This window comes from Panthera leo, chromosome B3, assembly GCF_018350215.1.
Source record: "Panthera leo isolate Ple1 chromosome B3, P.leo_Ple1_pat1.1, whole genome shotgun sequence".
Taxonomy (NCBI): domain Eukaryota; kingdom Metazoa; phylum Chordata; class Mammalia; order Carnivora; family Felidae; genus Panthera; species Panthera leo.
In genome coordinates this window covers 60919561-60938544 of record NC_056684.1, presented here as the reverse complement: position 1 = coordinate 60938544, position 18984 = coordinate 60919561, and the positions used below count along the sequence as shown (strand labels likewise).

Sequence of the window (18984 nt, the reverse complement as noted above, 5' to 3'; positions counted from 1 at the left end):
TTCCCTCTGTTTTGCAAGGCGCTGTTTTTATGAAGCCCTCCTACGTGGGACCAGAAGGAAGCTCCTTGAGGTGTGGGGTCAATTGTTAATCGTTTTTATTGTCCCAGGGCCTACAACAGTGACCGGCATGTAGCGAGAGGGTAATATTTGCAGGCAGGTCTGAATGGAACGGTTGTTGGCAAGGAAGCCGTGGGAAGGGAGGGTTTCAGGAAGGAGGAGTGGTCTGCGGTGGCAAATATTGAGAACAATCAAGTAAGATAAGGCCTGTAAAGGGCCGGTGCCATTTGGCTCAGTGTATCTGGTAATTAGGGCATTGGCGACCTTGGGGAGAAGTGTTTTCGTGGGGAAATAGGGACAGAAAACATCCGCCGTGGGACAGGTTGAGCTGCGTGGCAGTATGGCATCCTGGCCGGTCTCCTGGGAAGGTAAGGGGAGACAAGCAGGGACGGACACTGGGGGAGAGAGGACTTTTATTTAATTTTTTTCTATTTAAGTGTATGACGGACAGAGAGCAGGGGGTCTGAGGAGGGAGCCTCCCTGGCCTCCCCACCACTGTACCCTTGCCTCTGTCAGGGTCGATGACACTTTGTTCTTATCCCTTGTGCAGTCCTGGCTCCTCTCCTGCTCTGTGACGTTGCCGGCATTGTTTCAGAAGTGAAGTCACTATTTAATTTCTCAAATTCATATAAAAATCTTGTCATGTCCCCCCCCCCCCCCCGCCATCCTGCCCTGCCCCAATTCAAATCTAAGTTCCTGGAAAGCAGAGGCTGTTTAGTGACCGCTGTGCTCCGTAGGTGCTCAACTGGGGCCGGCTGCCTGTCCTTCTGCTGGCTCAGTGCTTCCTGAAACCATCTGAATCTCAAAGGGCACCAGGCGGCGAGAGCTGGTGTCCCATTGGTTGGCTTCCTAAAAACAGAAGAAACAGCGGCCTTCTCACGCCTCGGGCTGGCCGTGGTGTGTGAGAAGCCCAGGCAGGGACAAGGGCAGGAGTTAGGCATGTTTTGCAGCACCAGATAATGAATGAAGGTGAGTCAACGGCGTTTACCCACATGGCCATTTTATTCTGTGCTCAAATAATACAATGGTTTTATAAGCCTCACACTTTGAGGAATCTAAGGCAGGGCTGCCTTCATCTTATAACACACAGGTCTTGTGGCCTGACCTACTCTGCTAATTTAAGGAGAGCCCGTTTGCTGCAGATGGAAAGAAAAGATGTCAAAGTGGAGGCTGTTGGCTGTTCTGGTGGAGGAGACGGGTGGCGTCCCGGGTCGGCATTATCTGGGTGGGGACCGGTTTTGCAGGTCTGGAAGCCTTGTTTACCAGTGGTTCAGGTGAGCTGATTAATTCCTACTTTCCCAGCTTATAGGAGAGTATGGCGCGAGTCCACGATGCTCAAATTTAATATGTGTAGCCATTACGGGGATGAGGGTCTGGGGGAAGGGCAACAGAGAGGAGGTGAGAATCTCCTTAAAATGCAGACTCTGATTCAGCAGAGCTGGGGTGGGGCCTGAGCTTCTGCATTTCTAACCAGTGGCCCACCAAGGATGTATTTTGGAAGTTGCTTTTTCTAAACTTTCGTTACTTATCGTCACCCATCTCCTAACAACCAAAGGACTGCCTATGGGAGCATAGAGGCCAAGAAAGAGGGCCCTATGTTCCATGTTTGCTGGGACCACGTGCCTTTCTGGGCACACCTTCCATCGGCCTGGACATCTCAATGGCTCAGGTTATACAGTTCTTTAGTCAAGTTCCCAGCCTGATGGGAGACCTAGATACTTTGACTGGGCTTCTGTGTCCTGGGCCTTTCCCCAGTGATTTATCTGCAAACCATCTACAAGGATGGGCTTCTTCCTCAGGGCTAACCGAGTCCTTTAAAGGTTGATCCTTCCTAGTTTCATTCTTTTGGGGGTGACTCTCCAAGAGGTGGGATGTGCTGGCCATTGTGTTTACATGATAAATAAGAGGAATCCCATTTAGAAATAAATAATCCCATCTGGAAACCAGAGAGGAAGGTGATAAGAGAATTCAGCGGTGCTCCTGGAGCAGGTTGGTCAGCGAGTGCCAGCCTGATGCCTGAATCCATTTACCTACTCAAACGTCCCTCAGCTGCATCCCAGATCCTTGTTCTGTGAACCTGAGCTGTAGACTGGGGCTTTGCCTGGCATTTCATTGGAGCTGGGGGCCCAGATGGGGCTGCGTGGGTGGGATCTCAGGAATCACCAGTCCTGGGGCTCTGAGTGGCTGCAGGGGGGCTGCTGAAACCCATCAGTCACCTGTTTGGCTTTGTTGTTGAAGAGACCAGGATATCTAGCACTCTGTCTAGATCTTCCAGCATCACGCCATCTATTAATACCCTGATTCATAAAAATGAAAACCACAAAATATCATAGCCTATAAAAATCACAAGAACGTAATTGCCTTAAATTTAAAAAATTGTTTTTCCAGAGAACACAGAGTGTTCCTCAGGTCCTCTTGTGCACTCCTGGAGGCCCTCCGTGCCAGGAGGCAGAGAGCAGTAGAGTCGAGAGGGCTTTGAGCTCCACTGTGCGGGCCGAGTTTCTTAGGAACTAGCCTCTTCTTCAGGCCACTTTGGACATGTGTGGGAGCCTGTGGCTATTGGGCCCTTTTCCCTGCAGAGAAAGGTTTAAAAAAATGCCATGGGTATAAAATCCCAACACATGTCTGTGTTATCTTCCTTTGTCTTCTTCTCTCTCTCTCTCTCAACTTTTAAAAATGTATATTTCTTTGATAGAAAGCCAGGGCCAGCCTGCCTGCACCCCTCACCAGAGAGCAGAGCTGGTGTGCGGGCCAGTCAGCCCTGATGGGCTCCGTGCCTCTGACCATGGGAGCAGACACAGGATCGGTGAGGCTCCCTAGGACTTAGGAGGGACACTGGCTCTTCAGGCGTTTCTTCTTCTCCACCGCGAGTCTCAAGGCCTGAAAGAGCTTGTCTTTGTTATTCAGGATGTTGTACTCAGAGAGCTTCACCAGCTTGTCAAAGGCGGCCTCTGTGTATGTCAGCTCCTTCGTAGCATACGGAGTTTTGGGGCCATAAATGTCAACGTGGCCCTGCTCCAGCTCCTCGGGGCTCCTCTCCACACCTGGAGGTGGCAGAAGGACTTGCTATATATGGAAGGTTGTAATGACTTGTTTCTGTATCTCTCCCTATGGCCTGTCTCAGCCCACATGGGCGCACACACCTGCATGAAAACATGCATACACATGCACGCACACGCACACGCACACCTCCAAGCTCCTCAGGGGCAGGGATGTGACTTGCACATTTTAGGGCCGCCCAGGCATGACACAGTGCCAGGCACACAGTTGGATGTCAATAAATGCTGAATGACTGAAAGAGTAGAAGACGGCATTGCTGGCTCATGGAGGGGTGGGGGGGGCCTTTCTTTCTTCCTAAAGCCACGGTTGACTCAGATTAGAGCTAAGCCAGGCTTTCCTGTTAGTAAAGTCAAAAGACTGCGCAAGTCTAAAGATAGGAGCTCCTGGCCCAAGGCTAGCAGGTGGTGGGAGCCAAGCTCAGAGGTGGCTTACCTGGGGCCTTGTACTTCTGGAAGGTGTCATTGATGAGTGGGAAGAAAATCACGATGGGAGCATCAGGTTCTTGGGAGTTCTCTATCAGGTAGCACTCCTTGAGATTTTCGTCCCCCTCTTGCACTTCGTATTTGGGGAAGGGGATATTCTGCACAGAGCAGTACTCACAGGTTTGTTTCATGGGCTGGAACATCACAAGAGGACATGTTTGAGTATTAGGAGTGGTGGGGGTGGGTAAGAAACATGAACTTCTTAGATCCAGCTTCCTGATTTCCCCTGCTAACAACTCAGGTCTCTAACTACTCTGCCTGTTTGTGCTATTTTTAGAACAAAGAGCCTAAGGCAGTAGGTTGGTCTGTGTCCAAGTGAAAGCTCCTTCTGAAGGTGGATGGAGCCCTTTCAATGATGCTTCACCCAAACACAACCTGGGTAGATGGGGGTGGCAGCCTGAGGGTGACTGGAGCCACACCAGGCATAGCCATGTCTGGTCAGGCTCCTGTGCGATGTGCATGGCCCTGGGAACTGACAAAGGGCCGACTCTGAAAAAGCATCTTTATAAACATGATGTCACAGAAGGAGCAAGTGGGCTGAGAGTATCAGAATCGCCTTCATTCTGCCCCCTGTTCTAAGCTCACTAGCTGTGTGATAATAAGCGAGCCACTTCTACTCTCTGTGCCTCAGTTTCCTAAACCTGTAACATGGGAATAATAGCAGTTTTGTCATTGTCTCAAAGAGCTGGTATAAAGATAAGGTGAGAGCGTGTGTAGGAAAGTACATTGTCACTCATTGACAAACTGAGGTCATCGTCATTGGTGTCATGCTTTATCATTGATCTATACTTCCCTTTCCTGGGCCTCAGAATAGGACTGTATGAAAGTAGACCAAAAAACAATTTCTTTCCCTTAAAAGGCCAGAACTTTTCAAAGGTAAACAGAGAAAAATAAATAAAAAACCTCTGGTCCTGTTCTTAATATAATTACATGGAGGGTCATATTTTCTAGGGAAAGGGGCAATGTGATTATTTTGAAAATAGGACATCATAAGCTCTCAAAATGGTACAAAACTTTAGAATTGACTGGACTGTATTAAGGTTATTTTTAAATTTTTTTTTTTTTTTTTTTTTTTTTTTTTTGCAGCTTAAGAATTGCCAAATACAGCAAATGCTCAGATAATAAAATTGCTCAGAAATAAAATTAGAACTTGCTCCACGAATCTACTTAAACCTCACACTGCATGTGGAGGTCAGCTGGCTGCCCTCCCCTGAGGTTTGGACAGCCAACCTCATATCAGGCATAGAAGCTTGAGTTTCTCCGATGCTAAGTCTTTGGACCTGTGGGGAATGCGTGTTCTCCCATTTCCCAGCTTCATGGGGCTCGTTCAGTGGCCTGTCTCAGAAGGAGCACAGCGCTCTGCTCATGCAGACTTTCTCTGTTACACTTGCCTTTGTCTGGGACCCAGCACAGTAATTGAGGTGGATGATGAGGTCGACTTTTCTCTCAGGCCTAAGGAGGGGCGGGTAGCTGGAATTGACAAAGAATGCAGTGTCCAACAGGCACAAGTGGTTCACGGACCCCGTCAGCTGGTTCGGGAAAGTATCTAGCACCGTGTCTGAAAGCCAAGATATCCAGTTACCATCATGCACTGGCACCATGATCTCAGGATGGTCACAGGCACCTGGTAGGGACCTAATACCCTGCCTGGAGCTCCTTCACCTGGGACTGGCCCTCCCACCCTCCTGCTTGCAGGCAGGATGCCTGGTGAGTCACAGCGCCCTGTTGGGGTGGACTGATGAAGAACGGCATTATCTTGGGGCTGTTGCAAATCTTTTATGGGATACACATTGAAAACCTACTTTGACTCAGCCACGTTGCTTGTGGGGTTGCAGGGGTTTATAGGGTTTACAGGGTTTACACCCTATAAATCAGTACAGACCCTGGGCTCAGAGCTGTCCTTTCTGCCCCAGACAGTGAGAATGAGGATCATTAGGCCAGGCCAAAGCAGCCATTTGCAGGCTGCGGGCAAGTAAAATACAAATGATGGTGGCAAGTCAATCTTTGAGCCTCAGAGGCGCTGGGAGATGCACTGAGTTGAAATTGCACGACCACAGTTTAAGACCTGGCTCTGCCACTCGCCATGTGGGGGATTCTTGAGCTGGGCCATCCTTGCCCACCTCTAAGGCGCCACTCACACTAAAAGGTGCCCCCAGAGCACAACTGAAGAAATTCAGGGCCCACATTTCCCCACCAGGGTCCCAGCTTCTATGTGCTGAAATTGTTGTACAGAGTCAACTAATTAAATAGGAGCACCGCTCCACCTACCGTTCACAGCCTCACCAAACATGGAATACACCATGGGGATAGACTGCCACCCAACCCGATGAATGTGGTCGGGGGATTTTGTCATCCTTTCTCCATGGCAGCTTCAACATGCACTTCCCCTTTATCCAAGCAGAGGCAGGCAAGCAGCCAGGACGGGTTACCTCTCCACATGGAGAACTGGCTGTTCTGGAGGTAGTCGTTGTGCAGCTGCAGCCCCAACAGGAAGTTGTGGAACTCAGACACGAAGGACCTATGGGTGAGGATGCTGCGGAAAGTATTGGACAACCAGGACCCTGGGATCACCACCGCGGTGTCCAAGATGTTGGCATCACATTTGGGGATTTCAGGCAGGAGTGGCTCATCTTCTGCAGGGGAGAGGGAGGAGAGAAGGCAGGTCACAAGACCTGGGGTCCCCAGATGGCCCAGGTGAAGCCATGCATTGTTACCTGGCACCCAGAGGTCAGCCACTGTAAGTGCAGCTCATACCTTCCTTGCCTAAGTTTTAAGGCCTTGGCCAGGAGGACCCAGGCGAGAGAACAGGGGAAGCGTAATGGAGATGAGGGGTGATGACAGGCAAGGGGGGCGGGGTCCCAGAGAGGATAGGGAATCTGGAAGAGCCACCTTTAACTTTGCTCATAGATCCCTAACCCCTTAGTTCTCCTGGGCACCGTGCCACTCTGCCAGCCCTTCCCCCACCCCCCATCAGGCCACAACTGGCCCCTGAAGCTTGTGAATAGGCCTCGATGGCTCTCCCCTCTGGGCAGGGAAGACCTAACCCTAGCTGCCTTCTCATCTCTGCGAACCAGAGGTGATGCTAAAACACATGGCAGGTGGACTGGTCCTCAGTTTGTGATCCATCCCTCCCCCCATCGCCCAAGCAACAGGGGAAGCCAGTGGGTCACCCACCGATGTCGTGCACTTTATCCCTCGTCCACCTGTGGAAAAACTCCTCTGAGGTATGGGACAGATTCCAGGCATCGAGCAAGTTCAGGGAGAAGATGCTGCTCCACAAACCTAGGGACCAAGGCCAGCCGTGAGCAGTTCTATCCCAGAGCCCCCACCCAGACACTGACTGCTTCTACCTTGGCCTTGATGTTCCCTTCCAGTCAGGCTGCTCAGGAGGTGGGATAGACTTTGATTTCCCTCTCCCCACAGTGCAGCTGGACACACGGGACTGATGAGGGCTTGCTGGCAAATGCAGGAGGGTCACATGCTCAAGGATAACCCAAATCGGCAGCAGCACCCAGGACAAGATCCTGGGGGAATAGAGCAGGCCTCCCTGTCACTCCTCTAATTCAAAGGCGGGGCCTGCCCAGCATGGGGCCGGCGGGGGGGGGGTGGGGGTGGTTTGCCCAGCATGGGGCGGGCGGTGGGGGGTGGCCTGCCCCTGGGCCTTGGATACCAGGAGTCACCTAGCATGTAGCACATCCTTGACTCTGGGATCCTTTTCATCAGCCGCCCCATGAAGAACTCGGATCCGAAGAGCTCAGTGGGGATGAAGGCGCCGTACTTCTGCAGGCCCACTTCGTAGGGGGAGAACTCGCACCACTCTGCACACGAAGCCACAGGGCAGGGTGTCAGTCTCAGGCTTGGACAGCCCCGTCCCCCCTCCTCACCGCTTCTACCGGGTCCTGGACCTCGTGGGGCCTGGGGCAGGGAGGCTGCAGTTCCCTCGCAGGGCACATGGGGGCGCCCGCGACCAGCCTCTGCCGGCAGGGCACGACTCTACTTTGTAGCCTGCAATGGCTCATTTGCTCCACCAAATTGGATAAAAGGAGACCACAACTGACCTCGAAACAGGGCAGGTCTCTAGAGTCCCTCCTTCTGGTCAGCTTAAGAAATATGTAGAACCTCTTCCCTATCCATCAAACCTCTGCTCCTAGAAAAGCCACAAGACCCCACCAGACTGATCCATCTACACAGAAGGGGTAGTAAAGTCAATTTCTTCAGTTGTCAGTGCAGTCTTTTGATGTAGACTTTGGCAAAACTATGGTGGCGGGGTATGTGTGCTGGGTACCTTTGCTTGCTGAGAAGGGACCCCCTTATAAATTTCTAGCCACCAGTGTTACCTCTGAAATCCTGGTTGCTTACATCATCCTTGACATTGATGGTGAGGTAGATGGGCAGGGGGTTCTGGCCCTGGGATAAAGCAGCACGCTGATCTGACAGTTTGCATTCATTTCTCTGTGGGGGGTTGGGGGGAAGGGGATGAAATGGTTAAGGAGAAGAAGCAAAGCCGCCTGGAGGCAGTACAGAATTAAGGGGACAGTTTGGACACTCCAGCAGACCATTTCCTGGCTCCTGAGCCCACCAGACCTCTGTCCAGGTCCCAGCTGACACTGGTCAAAGCTGCTCTTAAAATGCACCCGTAGAATGTTCACCCACGCTTGGGCTATTCACCATCCCAGACATATGGACAGGAGTGGGACTGAATCTGCCATTTAGGGCTGTCCCTGGGAGTCCCAGGGTTCTCCTTGTGTCTCAAGGACCAGAGAATAAAAAGGTAGGGGTGGAAAAGGCCACCATTGTCCCTCTTCATTCCCATAATTTCCACCCCACTTTAACTCGAGCAAGTCCATTTTTCTTATCTACTTGGCATGCCTCTCATAAAATTTGTTTGGGAGGGGAAAAAGAGCTGCTTAAAAAAAAATTAAATGAAAGGCTTGGAAAACTGTGCACTAGATGGGCCACAATCCCACTTAGTCCCCAGAGATCTGTGTTGCAAAATCAGAGTGGGAACCTGCAGATCAGCCAGGGCCACAGGCCACTTCCCGAATGAATCAGCCAATATAGACAAGGCCAGTTGAGGTCTTACAGGCCCAGGCTCTGACCCTAGACCCTAAGCAGCTGCCTGCTAGGTGGCCATCCACGGTTACTCAAGTGTGTGAAGGCCACTGAACCTGCGTGAGATGGTAAACATATGTGTGGGACAAATAACACTTGGGCCTCCCTTGAAAGGCAAGCAGGGTGCCTGTCACAGTGGCCCAGAGATCTGGGCACGGCAGAGCTGACTGTCCTGGAAGTACAGAAAACTATAGCCTCAGAGAAGAACCCAGTCTCAAGGGAAAGAGCCTCCTGCCTTGGCCAGAGTGGAGGAGCACAGATCTCCCAACATCAACCCTAGACTTGCTTTCCGGGGAAACTGGGCTCCTCCCACACCAAACGTCAGGCAACACTCATACTTCTGTTGTCAAAAGCCTTGGTGCTTTTCCTCCTCAGCACATGGGGCACTAAGTAGAGTTAGAATTATTAACTACCACTTGTTGATATAATTCCCATTTAAGGAACAGCACAGAGCAGGGCCAGAATTTAAACCCCATCCTGCCTGAATCCAAAAGCCAGTACCCTCAGCTTCTGCCTGCATCATAAGGACAGATTAGATGGTGGGTAATCAAGAGGGGGACGGTGGGTGGGATCCATCAAAAGCTTCGAGCGCTGGGCACCTGGGTGGCTCAGTTGGTTAAGCATCCAACTCTCCATTTCAGCTCAGGTCATGATCCTAGGCTCATGGATCCCAACCCGTGTTGGGCTCTGAGCTGAGTGTGGAGCCTGCTTGAGATTCTCTCTCCTCCCTCTGCCCCTCTCCAACTGGCACCTGTGCTCTCTCTCTCTCTCTCTCAAAATAAATAAACATTTAAAAAAAGCTATTGAGTGCCTCAATTCTGAACCCCCTGACATGCAGGAGGCACTTAATTTTGTTGACAGAAAAAAACGAAGGAATGAATGCATTCTGAAGACGAGGTTCAGATAATCCTTGGTTTCTCAAATTGTTTGGGTTTTCTGGAAGAGGGAGCCTCCTAGAAAATAATTTGCCGTCCTTCTGTCTCCTGGCAAGTTCTATTTTGAATTCAGAACTCCTCAGATACCTTTGGGAGCGGGGCAGAGAACCACGGGTCTGGATAGAAATTAGGTGGAAAGTTCTGCTTTAGGGCCAAGCAACAGCCAAAGTTGGCTCCTCCCTGGGGCCTGTGCAGCTGGAAGGGTCCGGGTGTTAGCTGAGCTCACCCTGATGTCCAGGAACACAGCACCCCTGGGGATGCCACTGCTCTACCACCACCCACATGGCTCTCACAGCATCTGAGAGCCCCAGCACAGACTGCTTCCCTTCTTGGGCATGTAGTGCTCTGATTGTTAGATCTCAGGGCAGAAGGAACCTCCTCGGGCCCATCTTCCGTGTGGTAGCCATGAGAAGGAGCATTGCAGATTTTCAACTAAGGACCTCAGCTGCTATGCTCTGAAATCCATGACTGAGTTTGTGCTGGGGTCACACTTCCCACTGGGCTACTCCCAGCCCCTGACTGACATGAGGGATACTGAGGCAGGCCCATGCACGCCCATGGAGGGCACAAAACTCCTCTGACAGATGACTTGTCCAGAAGACTCTCCAAGAGCCTGCTGAACCTTCTGGACCAGCAGTCTAGGATGCTTCCACCCAGCTCTTCTTCCCTCTTTCCTCCACTTGGGGTCAGACTTGTATCACAGTCTGATGACTCGCCAGCCTCCTCCAGGTCCCTCCCCATTTTCTTTCCTGGTGTCTTTCGCATGGCTCTCAGAAGACACGCTCTTCTCTGCAGGACTGTACCTACACCATCCCCACCACGAGGGTCTCAGTCATACTCTCACAGGGTATGTGTAAACAATCCCACCGTCTTCTTCCATAGTGCACTTGGGCACCTCATGCTTCCTATGGTCCAAAGATGAATCTGCAGGTCTAACCTAACTTCCTTCCACTGAAATGGAAGTCCAGACTCCCCCTCATGAAGAAAGAGAGCTGGACATCAGCCAGGGCAGGTCGGACCCCAGAAGAAGCTGAGTACCTACCTCATCCCCCAGACAGGCCTCAATCAGAAGGCCCCAGAAATCTGTAAAGGTGACCTTGTAGCCTTCCTGACTGCGCTGCCGAAGCTCCTCCTGGAATTTGCAGAGCTGGTCTGGGAATAGGGCAGGCATCTTGTCCTTGACCACATGCCTCCGTGCCTCAAATATGGCCGGCTCCAGGTTTTTGGAGGACCAGTCAGGATCACGGTACAAGGTAGCCATGGTCCTGGAGACAGATAGGCATGGGGAGAGAACTGAGCCAGCCCTGGACCAATCAACACCAGACCCTGGCCAGAGAGAAGGTGGACAGGTCACGGGAGACCCTGACCAACCAGGTCAGAAGCCTGGAGGAAAGGGGTGAACATTATTATTCATAGTCACGATGGCCACCCTTTCCTGACTGCCTACCACATGCCAGGTAGAGCATGTTGCTTAAGAAAGAAGACTCTGGGGGCACTTGAGTGGCTCACTTGGCTAAGTATCTGATTCTTGATTTCAGCTCAGATAATGATCTCATGGTCCATGGGATCAAGCCCTGCATTGGGCTCTGCACTGACAGCATGGAGCCTTCTCGGGACTCTCTCTCTCCCTCTCCCTCTGCCTCTCCCCCATGCATTCTCTTTTTTCTCTTTCTCCCTCTCTCAAAATAAAGAAAATAAACATTAAAAAAAAAGCGAGGACTCTGGAACCAGGTCTTCCTGGTTCAAACCCAGACTCTGTCACTCACTAGCTGTGTCATCTTGGGCAAGTTATCTAACTGCACCTCACATTAGTTTCCCCATCTGTGGAATGGAGAGAACTATGATAATTGTACCTAACCTCACAGAGTTAATGTGAAGATTATACAAGTTCATGCAATTTAAAGTGGTTAGAACAGTAGCTGGCACAAAGTAAGGGCTGGGTCATGGAGCGGTGAGGCCAACAATTGAACCCAGGCGTGGCTGATTCCAAACCCTGGACTCTTTCCACTCTGCCACATTAATTCCCATAATTATAATGCCGGCTAAAGATTTATTTCGCCTTCTTCTTAACTTATATGTGGGCAGTGGTAAAAGAGTGAAACAAACACAGGGATCCCCCCAGCCCTGGGTTTTTGCCTTTTCATGGCCTGGACCCAACCTTTCTGTCTATGTCAGGACAGCACCTAGGAACCCCATATCCTGCGGGGGACCTTGTCTGTGGCTTCACTGTTGTCTGAGCAGTGGCCTCTTCCTTCACAGGGCTTGTTTCTGGTCTGGGAAGGTAGGGGTTAGTCAAGAGATTTCATCAACAAAAAGAACCCTACTCTCCATAAGATTCATTCTTACTTTTACATGTTTAAAAAGCTTTCAAAACCATTATAAATGATTGATTTAAAAACTAAAAAAAAATTTTTTTAATTTTTTGAGAGACAGAGAGAGACAGAGCATGAGCGAGAGAGGGGGGCAGAGAGAGAGACACACACACATAGAATCCTTAGCAGGCTCCAGATTCTGAGCTGTCAGCACAGAGCCCGACGCAGGGTTTGAACTCATGAACTGCGAGGTCATGACCTGAGTTGAAGTCGGACCCTTAACCGACTGAGCCACCCAGGCGCCCCTAATTGTTTTTTAAAAAAATTTATTCGATTGATTTTAAAGAATACTTTGCAGTGCTTCCCCAGGCCAGGAGACCCTCCCCCCTTCCCCCCTTTCCCTTAAGTTTCTCCTAGTCTTCTGCTTGGCCCAGCAGGGCCAGGAGGATACAGCTTCCCCTCCACCCTGATGGAAGCAGGATTTATCTCCTTAATGTACCACCCATGAGCAATGCCAATAAATGTCAACTATCCTTCTGTCCCATCTGGGCTGAAGCCTCGGAGTTCTGATGCACCAGCAGCCCTTGGTTTTCCTAGGGCAAGTTCATATCCACTGCTCAAATGAAAGTTACTTAGAGGTCCTCCAGGATGAGGGGCCCAGCTTGGGACATTGAGGGCTCAGACGCCCATTAGTCCCTGACAGAAAATGCAGTTGTGGTCACGGGGCCCCTGCCGCCCTGGACCAGGGTTGTGTTATGGCATCAGTGAGCCTCTTCCACCGTAAAGACATTAAAAATTATATTTTATGACTGCTGTATAAAAACAAATATAATAATGTTATTTATTAAAACATTTCCTTCATCCTAGAAGTTCTTCTTTTTTTCCTGACCTTAAAAGAAAGTAAAACATTTTTGTGGGCTTCTACAAGCATCGTGGGCCCTAGGAACTGTGACTTCCGCGGAGAAGTGGATGTCACGCTGGCCTCACCTTGGGGGGCTTGCTCTCCTTGCTCATCAGCAGAGAGCAAGGAGGTAGGAGCCTGAGGAAGCCGTCAGGGCAGAGGGAGGGGCGAGGATGGGGGGTGGGCCGAAGTGTGCGCAGCCAGAGCTGGGCCAGCTCCACCCAGCCTGGGATACTTGGCATGGCTGGAGAGGGCACTGCATCTTCCCGGCAGGATGGGGTCAGTGGCAGCAGTGGTTCACTCACAGCTGGCCACCGTGCTCCAGGGTCCCTGCCACAGCCTCAAGGTACCTGGTACTGGGAGAGGCTCTCACAACTACCCCATGGGGTCAGTGCCATTGTTATCCCTACTTTACAGATACAGAAACTGAGACTCAGAGAAGTCGAGCCTCTGCCCAAGGTCACACAGCTCTAAGTGGCAGAGCTGCCCAGTCTTTGTGAGTCCCTCTACCTTGGGGTGGGGAGAGCTTCACCAGAGACCCCAGGCCAGCCCATCTACTGCTTTCTCTGGGCCCCACCAGACAGTGACACCCAGCTCCTTACCAGGTGGCCCCTGACAGGCCAGTGATGTAGCTGGCACAGTTCAGGATGTTCAGCTTCTGCAGCCCCAGCAGGTGGCCGTACATGGCGGTCATGGATCTTGCTCCACCCCCAGTGGCCATGATGGCTATCAATGGTACCTGGGAGCATAGAGAGGCAGACTGTTGAGGCAATGCTGGGTGGGAGATGACATGGAGTGACAGACAAATGCTTAGATGGAGGAAGCATAGCTGGCTACGGACAGCCAGAGTGAGGCTTTGGGTGGCCTAAAAACGGCCTTTCAGAGTGATGGGCCACCCGGTAGGTCTAGGATTAGATCTTTGCTCCAAAACCAACAGTTGGTGAGGGTCTGAAGCCTCACACAGTTTGGTCAATCAGAACATCACGGCCAGGAGAGTTCTTAATGCTGTTAGTCTAGTCCTCAGTTAACAGCTGAGGACACTGGGGTCCAGAGGGCCAAGTAATTTGCTTCAGAACCCAGCTAGTGTGTGATTCCCTAATGGTTTCCTCTAGAGAAGCATATGATATTAGGACACCAGGCCCAGACCCGGCACACAGTATGTGCTCAGTATGTACTATAACTGATAACAGCAGAAATCCATGAATTGTTGATGTGGGAAGGAGCAGGGGTGTCACCTCTGGCTTTATATAGGATTAAGATGCCTTGCAGTTTTTCCCTAAAGATGGGAGGGCAGGGAGGAGGATCTTTGCCAAGATGTACTCTGTCTTTGAGTGGGGATTGTAAGATCCTTCTGTCGCCTCAAGGCTCATCACAGCCCTCTGCAGGCATGAGGTCTCCATCCTCTCGCCCAGGGTCAGCCTCAGGAGTCCGCACTTGCAGGGTGACCTGCTGCTCAGGGGGATGTGGGCCTTGGTCCATACCAGCAAGGTGACAAAGGCTCTAACAAAGGCACACTGTCTGCCCCATGGGAAGAAGCTGGCCCAGTGAGGGGAAGCTGCTTCTTTGGGGCTTCTGACTGCTGTTCTTTCTGGAGGTCCTGTATCTGTGCATGTTTGCGGGGAGGGAGAATTGAAGAACAAAGAGCCCAGAGCCTTTTGGGGGGAGATGCTAGAGCTTCAGATGTTTCCTGGCTGCGAGGGGCCATTTTGTCCCTGTGTAAAGACCTCAGGACCTGTTAGTGCATGGGGAGGGGCCACTGGGGCTCCTTCCTTTCTCTCTCCGCTTTGCCCTCCCTTCCCTTTGCAAACACACAACTGAATCACCTCCAGCACAGCCCTCAGCTGGGCACCCAGGAAAGGCAGTGCCAAAGCCACACTGGGGCAAAGGAGGGCTTGGGGGTGGCTGGCAAGGAGCAGTGATGAAGGACCAGCTCAGTTCAGAGGGGGACTAAGCCGGGCCGGCAGACCTCTGCTTACCCACCTCGTCCGTATGCAGGTCCTCCTCCAGCTGCAACACCTGTTTCAGTGCCTCGGCCACCACCACCTTCCGCTTCTGCAGAAACTCCAGCTCTGCCTGGCATAGGCTGAAGCCCAGCCGCACGTCAAGCGTCTGGGGGCTACAGGGACAGAGGGCCTCGGCTAAGTGGTCCTATAGATTCCACTACTATGGAGAAGACATGGCTTTGGGGTCAGTTGGACATAGGCTTGAAGCCTGGTTCTGCCCTATACCACCTCTGTGACCTTGGGCCTCTGCCTTCTCATCTGTAAAATGGGGCTAACCGTGCTTAACTCCCATTCTGTCTTCAGCACTTAGTGAGACTGACAAACGAGCAGCCCCTAAAGCCTTAGGTGATACACTCTAAACAGGTCCTCGACAAAATCAGGGATTCGATGAAACCCTGCCTCCTCAGCACGATTTGGAAACTCCAGAAAGGCTTCCCCCCGGTATCTTGAGGGATACCACCAGGTTACTTGAGGTTACCCCCAGGTAGCCTGAGGCCAGATGTGGGTAACAAGGAGCCCTGAGATCCTTGTGGCCAATCCCTGTGGTCCAGGCTCTACAGTAAGGGATTTCCTGGGGAGCTCTCATTCTTCGGTAAGTTCTTCCTGCTCCTGGAGTTAATACTCTTTCTGTGTGTTTGTGAAACTGACAAAAACCCTTTATAGTCCTGATGTCACCCTATCATCCCTACAGGTCCACAAGGCAGGTGGGGCAGGAGCTGCTTCCGCATGTCCAACAGTTGCCTTATTTTTATCACATCCCTGCCCTGGACAAGTTCAGGCTCTTGGCCTGGCAGTCAAGACCCTACCTGGTCTGTCCAACCTCACCTTTTACTACTTCTTAGAAGAGGTCTGTTGACTCTCAGAGCCCAGAAGTAGTCCCAGTTCTGAGCCTTTGTGCAGCCCTTGCCTTCACCAGAAGCTTCTTCCATCTGCCTACTTATATCTCTTGTGTTCTCAGGTTCAGCTCCCCAGGGGCTCTGGGTGAAGGGACCTTGACAATTTCTGACCTGAATCTTACTTAGCAGCCTGACTCACTAACCAGATCACATGTCCTGGAAGGCAGAGCCTGGGAGCTCTGCCGTTGTGTTTCCTCCATGTCAAGCATAGTACTAGAGACACAACTGTGAGGAAATAACTCCTTCCTTGGCCTCGACAAAAACTAAATAACAAAACAACAGCAGTTGATATTTGCTGAGTGTCCCCCTTGTCAGACAGATCACTGAGTACTTCACATGTGTTCTCTGGACATGTATTCACTGGATCCTCAGAGCAAGGCAAGAGTGGACAGTATTCTTGGTTTTGCTCCAGTTTACAGATGAGAAAAACTGAGACCTAGAGACGTTAAATAACTTGTCCAAGGGCTAATCAAATTGTAAATGGTCACTTGATATTTGACAAGGGTGCCAAGACAATTTAAAGGGGGAAAGAATAGTCTTCTCAACAAATGGCGGGGGGGGGGGGGGGGGGGGGACAACTGGACATCCACATGCAAAAGGTTGAAGCCAGATCCTTATTTCCTGCTGAATGTATACAATAACTCAAAATCGGTCATAGACCTAAGTGTGAGAACTAACAGTATACAACCCCTAGAAGAAAACATGGGAGTAAATCTTCATGACCTTGGATTAGGTAATGGTTTCTGAAATCTGACACCCAAAGCATGGGTGACAAAAGAAAAAATGTAGATACACTGTGGACTTCACAAAGTTAAAAACGTCTTTGCTTCCAAGGACATTATCAAGAATGTAAAAAGACAGGGGTGCCTGGGCGACTCAGTTGGTTAAGCATTCAACTCCTGATTTCAGCTCAGGTCATGATCTCACAGTTGTGAGATCGAGCCCCATTTTGGGCTCTGCACTGGGCATGGAACCTGCTTAAGATTCTGCACATGCATGCTCGCTCTCGCTCACTTGCTCTCTCACTCTCTCTCTCTCTCTCTCCAGATAAACAAGAAGAATGTAAAAAGACAACCTCCAGAATAGGAGAAAATATTTGCACATCATATATCTGATAAGGGACTTATATCCAGAATATAAAAAGAACTCTTACAACTTAACAATAAAAGGTAAATAACCAATTTTAAAAAATGGACAAAGTATTTGGAGAAGAGACATTTCTCCAAAAAAGATATAAAAATGGCCAAAAAGCCCATGAAAAGATGCTCAACCTCCTTAGCCATCATGGACATGCAATTCAAAACCACATTTTACCTCCTAAGATGAATAAGAGGGGCAGACAGAAAGAGGGTACTTTACCAGAAGAGACATTTCTCCAAAAAAGATATAAAAATGGCCAAAAAGCCCATGAAAAGATGCTCAACCTCCTTAGCCATCATGGACATGCAATTCAAAACCACATTTTACCCCCTAAGATGAATAAGAGGGGCAGACAGAAAGAGGGTACTTTACCAGGGTGTAGACTTCACGTGTAACTCACAATTCTCACCCTGGGAAGTGAAAGATGAACAGCTTTGCAGAGACAACTTAGAGCCAAGTGGTCCCAACTGACAAAGTGGAGTCTCACCATACTGTCCACCCCGACTTGACTCAGCACACACATGTGCACACAGATAGGTACATATGCACATACATGCACGCACAAGCTCCCCTCATTGCCTCTTCTGGATTCCCTCTGCGATCCTTCTCTCAGCCTCTACACATTCTCTTTGGCTCCCTGCTGCAGCTTACAGCCTCCTACTCCTCCAAAACTCCTCTGTCCCACCTGAGAGACCCCCACGCATCACCACCCCCCAGGCTCTCCCCATCTGTCTGCCGCAGGAGCTTCGGGCTAAGCTGCTCAGGGGCCCCTTCTCACACCCGGGCCCTTACCACCGGCAGGGTCACCGCCTGGCCGTCAGGAAGGCAATCGAGGGGCTGGCAGACAGGGCTGTTCTTGCGCGCACAGCAGCAGCAGGTCTGGAAGGATAGGCGGGTTCTGTGAGGGGGGTGAGGGGCTCCTCTGGCAGCCCCACCCGCACCGGTGCCCTACGCCACCCCCACTGCCACTGGTCTGTACCCCACATCTCCACTGGCTCTTGGGCACTTCCACGTGCATCCGGGGCTGGAAGTACTTGGGGTAGTGGAAGCAGGCCAGGTTCAGGCAGCAGGGCTCCTGGCAGTGCGAGACGCGCTGGGTGTGCTCGAAGGACTCCTTTACTGTCACCAGGAGGTCCTTCACTGGAAGAGAGGACAACGGGCCTGAGCCCCTAGAAGCCCCTTTCCCCACCCCCAGCCTGGATCAGGAAAATGCCGAGCTGGAGGAACCCAGGACGGGGGTTTACAAGCATCGAGGGCCCTGGTTAAAATGCCTCAGAGTCTTACTCTGTAGGGCCACGCAGATCCCAGGAATCTGCAATTAACAAGGCTGTGTGTGGTGCTGACAAACGAAGTTCCCAGAAAGCCCTGAGATACTGAGTCCTCTGGACTGGTCCCCCTCCTACTACATTGGAAGCAGGACCTCACCGCACCACCCGTTCGGGCGTGTGGGTCCTTCTCCCCGACCCTTCCCCATGTCCGTGTGGCCAGGCTGCTCTCCTCTCTTGGGACAGGACTGGAAGACTTGAATGGGTGAGATGGGGTGGCGCGGTGAACGGAAGAGTCTTGTAATTGTCGATCTCTTTGGTCCCTGCCAGCCATAAAATTCTAGGACCCTCCATGAATTATAATATGACCAGAGGAATGGGTGCAGCTAGAGGGGCCCTGGGTGTTGTCAAGAACCTCTGGTCTGGCAGGAGTGCAGTGCAGACCGGCGTGGGCACAGTGGGCAGGGATGTGCCTCTGACCTCAGCCCAGGGCGCTCATCAGGCCTGAGAGGTTCTGAGGGTCATGTGGGTACTTGGAAGAGCATGCTCCTTCCAGAGCAGGGGAGGGGGCGGGATTCATGGCCCCTGAGGGTGGTGTGATCCCAAGGAGCCCCAGCCAGGCTCAGTCCTGACTGAGCTTAGGGCAGCGGTGGGAAGAAAGACTACCTGTTCCCCCCTCCACCCCCCCGCAGCAGCGGGGGTCAAAGGACTCACTTTTCCTGCTCTTCTTCTGCCTCCTGCATTCTGCATGAACCTCTAAGCAGGAGACTTGTCGAGACTAAAACAAAGGAAGGGAGAGTCCATCTGGTCACAAGCTGTGT

General features: G+C 51.3%; 1 protein-coding gene across 3 annotated transcripts in view; it reads right to left on the bottom strand.

The window, feature by feature from the left end:
• Positions 1 to 1069: 1069 nt before the first annotated feature.
• The window catches only part of PLA2G4E (phospholipase A2 group IVE), a 57371-nt gene continuing 39456 nt past the window's right edge, over positions 1070 to 18984 (bottom strand). For 2 of the 3 annotated variants that reach the window (XM_042942296.1, XM_042942295.1), the window contains 15 exons: positions 18878 to 18941; positions 18324 to 18419; positions 17878 to 18038; positions 17691 to 17777; positions 17271 to 17308; positions 14840 to 14975; positions 13462 to 13598; positions 10689 to 10911; positions 7937 to 8051; positions 7280 to 7417; positions 6774 to 6881; positions 6029 to 6232; positions 4991 to 5157; positions 3550 to 3733; positions 1070 to 3101 (listed from right to left, as the gene is read on the bottom strand). In XM_042942296.1, coding sequence (XP_042798230.1) covers positions 2881 to 3101; positions 3550 to 3733; positions 4991 to 5157; positions 6029 to 6232; positions 6774 to 6881; positions 7280 to 7417; positions 7937 to 8051; positions 10689 to 10911; positions 13462 to 13598; positions 14840 to 14975; positions 17271 to 17308; positions 17691 to 17777; positions 17878 to 18038; positions 18324 to 18419; positions 18878 to 18941 — 2079 coding nt within the window. In that variant the 3' untranslated portion in view covers positions 1070 to 2880. The remainder of the gene's footprint in view (positions 3102 to 3549; positions 3734 to 4990; positions 5158 to 6028; positions 6233 to 6773; positions 6882 to 7279; positions 7418 to 7936; positions 8052 to 10688; positions 10912 to 13461; positions 13599 to 14839; positions 14976 to 17270; positions 17309 to 17690; positions 17778 to 17877; positions 18039 to 18323; positions 18420 to 18877; positions 18942 to 18984) is intronic. The other variant, XM_042942297.1, reaches the window with a different exon arrangement.